Source organism: Charadrius vociferus, unplaced genomic scaffold, assembly GCF_000708025.1.
Source record: "Charadrius vociferus isolate BGI_N301 unplaced genomic scaffold, ASM70802v2 scaffold92, whole genome shotgun sequence".
Taxonomy (NCBI): domain Eukaryota; kingdom Metazoa; phylum Chordata; class Aves; order Charadriiformes; family Charadriidae; genus Charadrius; species Charadrius vociferus.
In genome coordinates this window covers 5,078,069-5,085,183 of record NW_009647874.1, presented here as the reverse complement: position 1 = coordinate 5,085,183, position 7,115 = coordinate 5,078,069, and the positions used below count along the sequence as shown (strand labels likewise).

General features: G+C 41.4%; 1 protein-coding gene across 1 annotated transcript in view; it reads right to left on the bottom strand.

Moving 5' to 3' along the window:
- INPP4A (inositol polyphosphate-4-phosphatase, type I, 107kDa) overlaps positions 1-7,115 on the bottom strand; it is a 53,120-nt gene that overhangs the window by 4,559 nt on the left and 41,446 nt on the right. Inside the window, exons 23-24 of the mRNA XM_009883096.1 lie at positions 5,631-5,743; positions 5,128-5,282 (exon numbers count right to left, since the gene is read on the bottom strand). Of these exons, the coding sequence (XP_009881398.1) occupies positions 5,128-5,282; positions 5,631-5,743 (268 nt within the window). The remainder of the gene's footprint in view (positions 1-5,127; positions 5,283-5,630; positions 5,744-7,115) is intronic.

Genomic DNA, 7,115 nt, shown 5'->3' with positions numbered 1-7,115 from the left:
GGAAAGAGAATAAAAGAGAAAAATAAGAAAGAAGTACTGTAGTCTACTGAAAATAAACACATGTAGGTTGAACATAAATGGTTTTCCATGTTCACTCTTTCAGATTACTACGCAATAATATCCCATGCTGCTCTGCCATGCTTCCGCATGCTGCAAAGAAGTGGAGCTCTGAAAAGCAAGCTGAACATGAACAACCATTGTAGTATTTGACCCTTTCAAACATCTTTCCAGGTAGGCTGCAGTGAAATAATTTAACCTCTTGACTACCTGCTCATTATGTAAACAAAAAAACCCCAAACCACCCACGTATTTTTCTGCTTTAGCACGAATTGAGGTGTGTATTAATATGCTCTCCAAAATGCATGTTTCTGAAGTGCCTAAATATATGCACGTGAAGGCAAGACATGCTGCACAGCCCATCTCATTATGCCCCTGCTTTCTACATTGCTTTGAGCACCAAAGGCCTCCAGCGGAGAACACCTCTTCAGGTCACCCGAGGCTTTGTAGTGCGGCGTTTCATTTTGGATCACTCTTATACCCTGTGCAGTTCAACTCTATTTTTAGTTTACAAAGCAACAACTAAATCAACCTGTGAGCCTGATCCTGTTAGAACAAGTGTACTCACTCCATCCATAAAAGGATGGTTGTGTAGCAAGGTTAGGTAACCAACAGACAAATTCCTAGAAGACATCAGAGATACCCTGGAGGTGGTGAAAGAGAAAAACAGCCTTCAGATACTGGCGACACTTCAAGTCAAATGGAATTAGGTGGGCAGGGAACTAAACCAACTCTATTTCTGATCTGGATTAACACATCCAAATTGGTGATCAAAATACGTTTTCACTCCTGGTGCCTACACTGGATAAGGGCAGATTGAATCTGTGATGCCTACAAATCCCAATTATCTTTGTAGTAGCTGAGGGGACGGGGGAGGGGGGCTGTGTGTGGTCAGGAGAATCAGGAAGCGGAAAGCTAATGCTGTCTGGAAAGTGATGGATAAAGGCTCAACAGAATAGTCTGGAGGAGGAAAAGTGTTTTAGGATATTGCTAAGGAAGAAAAACAAGGGGAGAGGGAAAGAAGGAAGAAAGGCTCAAAATGACAAGATGATGTTATAAACATGACGTGCCACATCTCTACCATTAAAAATTCATCTCAAGCTACTCAATTTTACACAAAGACATAGACACAGACACATACAGTGAGAATGGAGGCAAGAGCTGGAAAGTGCTTTCCTTGTCACTGTTGGCCCATGTAGATTGCTGCCACCTGAGGGGTGAAAAGTCACCTTTTGGAAATACCAAATATACCAAATTGTACGGTAAATAAAAGCATTCATCAGCAGACTACCTCTAGGAGAGGACCAGGGTAAAGAGACAAAGCAAATTCCCTGCTAATGCGGCTTGTGTATGGGAATCGTCTCTGTGAGAAGAGGCTGGGGCTGCCCTGTGCCAGTTCCAGTCAGCTCCAGTGGACCCACCACAGGCATGGCTGAACCCCTCAGCCATGTGGGTGGTGCCTCGGGGAAACTGTGCGTAAGAAAAGGCAAAACACTGCATGGCAGTGAGGAGTGACAGGAAAAGATGTGAGAAACAGCGCTGTGAGTACCAAAGTCAGGGAGGGAGGGGAGGACGTGCCCCAGGTGCTGGAGCAGGGATTCCCCTGCAGCCATGGAGATGACCACAGTGGAGTAGGTGAATATTTCCTGCAGGAATCTAGAGCCCGTGGAGAGCCCATGCAGAAGCAGGTTTATCCTGGACTGCAGCCCGTGGGAACGAGCCACGCTGGAGTCAGGGAAGAGTACAAGGAGGAAGGAGCAGCAGGGAGGAGCTGTTACGGACTGACCACAAACCCCCATTCCCCACCCCGTGCACTGCTCAGTGTGCGGAGAAGGTAGAGGAGTTGGGAACAAAGCTACTTGGGCCCGGGACAAAAACAGGTTGTGGAGGCAAGGTGTTTTAATTTTTGTCTTTGTTTCTTACCATCCAAAACTATTGGCAGTAAATTAATTTTCTCAAAGTCGAGTCTGTTTTTCCTGTAACAGTAACCTGCAGAGGATCTCTCTGATCTTTATCGCAACCCACAAGCTTTTTCATCATATTTTCTCCCTCTGTCCTGTTGAGGAGGGGGAGTCAGAGAGCAGCTGGGTGGGCATCTGGCAGGTGGTCAAGGTCAACCCACCACAATTTTATTCTTAAAGCAGGTCAACCAGTGAAGAAATCCAACCAAGCTTTTTATCATGGCTGTTTTATTGCAGTGAGTGGTCATATCTAAACATGACTGCCAGGGCTTTATTATGTAGTATTTTTAGTCAGCGCCATGGCAGCTAGAAAGTATTATTTCCCTTACCTCATTTCCAGCTGCTTTTCAAGAGCCCCTATCAGAGACAGCTCTTCTCTGTTGGCTGAACTGCTTGTGTCACAACTTCCTAATTGGTTTAATCAAAAGGAACTGGGCTACCTTAAACCTGTAAAGGATTTTGCTACTCAGGCTGATTTTGACTGAAACTGGATTAGAGCATATTCATACAAACAGCTGCACTGGTGTACTGACAGGACAGTAATCTGGTAGGGGGAGGGAGGGCAGGGACTCACAGGTCTAGTGGAGAGTGTTGGCACCGCTGTGGATGGAAGAGGCTATGTGATCCAGTTGGGCTTTGACTCTTGAGTGGCCTTTACTGGCCAGGTAGTCATTTCCTCTGTAGCTTGGACTTCCAGACATATCATGATGATTTTATTATTTGTAGGCTGTGAGTTAGCATATATTTGATTTGGGACTGGGAAAGCTGTGACTTATTTACAGAAAAGTGAGTTTATTCTAATAGGATATCTGTTTCTAAGGGGAAAGGCACAAACTTGTATCTGAATTTCTACAAGAATCTACAAGCACTCAATGTTCTCTCTGTGATGTCCATGCTCACTGACCATAATCATCACAGACATGTAATTGTCACAAGACTAGGAAGGAAAGGAAAGCCCTGAGGAGGAGTAAGTGGGAACTAACAACCCTGAAGACCAACTTCACCTGGAAGAAGAAGGTGCTTCCTTAATTTTTCAAGAACAGTGTAAGCAAGGATGCTTTTCTTCTCTGGAAAGTTACCAGCAGAGAAGAGATGAAATACTTTGAGTCCCACAGCTTAATAGTACTTCTTCCCTATCCTTCCAACTGCCCCAGAAACTTCAGAATTCTTCAAGACTGAATGAAGCCTCCCTTTTCCAGTCCAGTTACACAAATAAAAGACCCAAATTAAAAGAAAAAGCAAGTTTTCTGAATGCCCTGGAAGCAATTTGCTACCCTTTCACTTCGTATGTCTGTCACCTAGGTCAAGTCATCCTGTCTGGGCTGAAATGGGTTTGGGTGGAGTTGGATTTTGGTGGATTTGTTCCTTAATCCTATCTCTCTTGTTAAGCTTTGTTAATTCTGTACCATTGTTCCTGAGCAGAACTGGCAAATAATTTTAACAAAAGCAATGAGATGTAAGGAAGAAAGAGTGATAGGCTTGAAGAATGGTCTAAACTTAGTATTCATTCAGGACTAGTCAGTATTTGTTTTGCACAATCTCTCTCAGTCAAAGATTTAACAGAAGAGAAAGTCACGTCTTTCACCTGTCAGAGCAAGTCCCTGATGTTGCTAGAACATACGAGCCAAAGGTTTTTGATTAAATTGGCCCTTTTACAATATCCCTGTGTAGGTCAACATAAAGCAATGCCTTTCTTGGGTCAATATTTTATCTGATTCTGTGTTATATTAAATTGATAGTCTGAAGGTCCAAAACAATGTTATTATTAAACTCTGTCTCTATTGCGTCCATGACTGCGTTAAAAAAAACTCAGTAACTAATTTAAAGAAAGTAGCAAGATTACTAGTATGATACCCGTCCCATTTTCATTTTTACTAAATAAACTGCACAACAAAGCTTTTTTTTCTTTCAGATGTCTACGTCAACAAGTTACACAATTTAAAGATATTTGAGAGCCACTTAGCTCCATTTTAAGTTAATAACGTCTCCCTCACAAAGCTGTTCCAAGTTTTGTTTCTAATATCAAGGTTTAACTAGTCTCTGAACGTAGTTTTCTTGTACTGTACTCTGTAACAATGCAGCAAAAAGCACAGAAAAAAAAGTGAAAATAAAAAAGTCCAGTGACATCCAATTAGATGTAGATATAAACCCCAAATTATTAGTGTAAGAGGCTGCAAGTGTTATTATGAGAGACATTTTCCTTCTAGGTAACTGAAGAGTAAGAAAGGGTCAAACAGCAAAAACATACAGAAAGGATAAGAGAATTGAACACTCTACAGAATTTGGTGAGAAGACACACAGTACAGTACATTCGGTAAGAGTGAATGTTGAAAAACAGGACTGAACAGCATTGTTGAACTACATCAATAAAGACTAAAGCTAGATTTCTTATCCTTTCTTTTGGTATGTGAGTTACGGAGTTTTCCAGCAGTGCTTGAAACAAGGCATTGAACAACAGTAAACAGATTTTCTTTTTTTTTTTTTTTTTTTAGTACAGTATTTAATTCTGCAAACACCTCTGCTGCTTCAGAATACAGAACATCACTATACTGATACAACAACAGCACACTGACACGTTGTGATGAAACTTGGTTGCTGTATTGTGAAACACCCATACTGACATTTCACCCAGTGAGCAGTGTTTCATTGCTAAAGAAGACACGTGGTAAACCAGTGCAAACTGCAGGTGTCTGTGTTTCCGAGAATAAAAGACAGGTCATCCCTGAGAAATCTGCCTGATCTAGAACTCAGAAATCCAGTGCTATGACAGTTCAGGTAACCTCAGCATTAAACAACTTTCAAAAAAACACCGGTTTCCTGTTCTGTAAGCTCAGCATTAATTGAAAACACATTTTTACATGCTTCTCTGAAAACTCCTGATTCACTACTGAGAACTAAAGCTCATCTGATACAAATCTGGTAACAACCAGCTTTAGCATATGCAACCCACTAATACATGCAAGGGAGGGATGAATTCTAGCAGCCAGTTTTGCCATTTTCTGACTTCATTTTACTTCTTTTTTTCCTTTTGATAGAAACAGAGACCACTGCTCCCCCACAGTTTGCATGGTTCCTCATTTAGGAATAAGTGATGCAGTCAAACTCTTACCTCCTCATACACTCCAGAGCCTGGGTGAAGACCTGTGGAGCCATTCCATGTTCATGCTGTAGGATCAAACACTGCTCTAGCGTGACCGACATGGCAGTCCTATCCTTGGCACTTTTACAGCTTGTAAATCGAACACCATTTAGTCTGCGGCATATCTAGAAATGGGATATACAATTCATCATTCCTTCCTCATGCATAACCTTCTGTCAGAGAACACACCTGTACTTCTAGAGACATAAATGTTGTGCAGGACTTCGATGTCAAAACTTGTCATCTTTGAGAAAGCAGAACTTCATTGCATGAGTTGTAGCGAAAATACTGATGCGGAAAATACATTTTATCTCCCCATGTCTCGTTCTAGAGGAGGTTTAACCTGGCAGCATTTCCAAGCTTCATGCAAGCAAATGAAGAAATTCAAACATATCGGTAATAAAAAAGGGGAAGATTCATATGCGTACAGAAAATCAGCTAAACTAGGCAGAGATGCTTAGATTAATAAATACCTCAGCAGCTTGCCAAAGGATATCAACATTCTTATTTTTCCTTGCATGTACATTTTGTCCCAGAAATCTTAACAGTTCAGGCAGGCACGTCTGACTACGAGATCGAGGTAGACCTATAAAACAAACAAAATGAACTCCACTTATTCAACACTTTTACAGAGACAAGTTACGTGGAAAGTGTTCCTATATGCCTGCTGCAAACACAATTCTGTTTCTGTGAAACTACCAAAGCTTACAAAAATAAATGCAGTTCTTAATTACTTAGTACCACCAACAAAAGAAATTCAAGTTTAATTAAACTCAACTGGAAATATACATCCAGGTTATTTAAAACTTCAGGGGCTCGGCATCTGACAGCAATATAACAACAGAGTGAACAAAGGGAGCAAGACTGGTATAGTATCTTGGTTTCTGTGTCACAGATGTAATTGCTTTCACAAACTATTCAGAACTGTATATAAACATGTAACCGTATTATCACCCCTCAGAGGTGATAGGATATCATGCACGTCTCCACAGAAATTCTGAAGATATTTTATATTCCGATCACATTTTCAATTTTAAATTTGCAAGCTGGTCAGTTTTCAGTTACAAGAAACACTTTCTCTGACAGGACACCACACTGCCATGATCTGTTTATTAAGATTTCACTAAGTGGGAATAAAACAGTTAAAATTTTTCGATATTTTAGAGCGCTTTTAGTAGTCATGTTCAAAGTGTTGCACATCATTTTTTACATATGTAGCAAGATACTCAAGACAATCATTAAAAATTATTAAATAGGTCATCTTTTTTGCTTTTTTTTTAAAAGGGGTACCTACAAAGGACACCAACTAAAGCTGTGACCGGATAAATAAGGAGGTATGCACTGTTAAAAAATTACTGTGTGACAAAAAGAACACCACATGGGTGATATATGAGATTTTATTTTTGGACTACACATCTTCTCACAGCAAACAGTATGTTAGACTAACCTGATCTCCTCCTATGACAAGGTGACCCGCTTAGTGGATGAAGGCAAGGCTGGGGATGTTGTCTACCTGGACTTTAGTAAAGTTTTTGACACCATTTCCCACAGCATTCTCCTGGAGAAACTGGCATCTCATGACTTGGATGGGCATACTCTTCGCTGGGTAAAAAACTGGCTAGATCACAGGGCCCTAAGAGTTGTGGTGAATGGAGTTAAATCCAGTTGGCAGCTGGTCACAAGTGGTGTTCCACAGGGTTCAGTATTGGGGCCGGTTCTGTTTCATATCTTTATCAATGACCTGGACGAGGGGATCAAGTGCACCCTCAGTAAGTTTGCAGATGACACCAAGCTGTGTAGGAGTGTTGATCTGCTTGAGAGTAGGAAGGGTCTACAGAGGGATCTGGACAGGCTGGATCAATGGGCCAAGGCCAATGGTATGAGGTTCAACAAGGCCAAGTGCTGGGTCCTGCACTTGGGTCACAACAACCCCATGCGCTACAGGGTTGGGGGAGAGC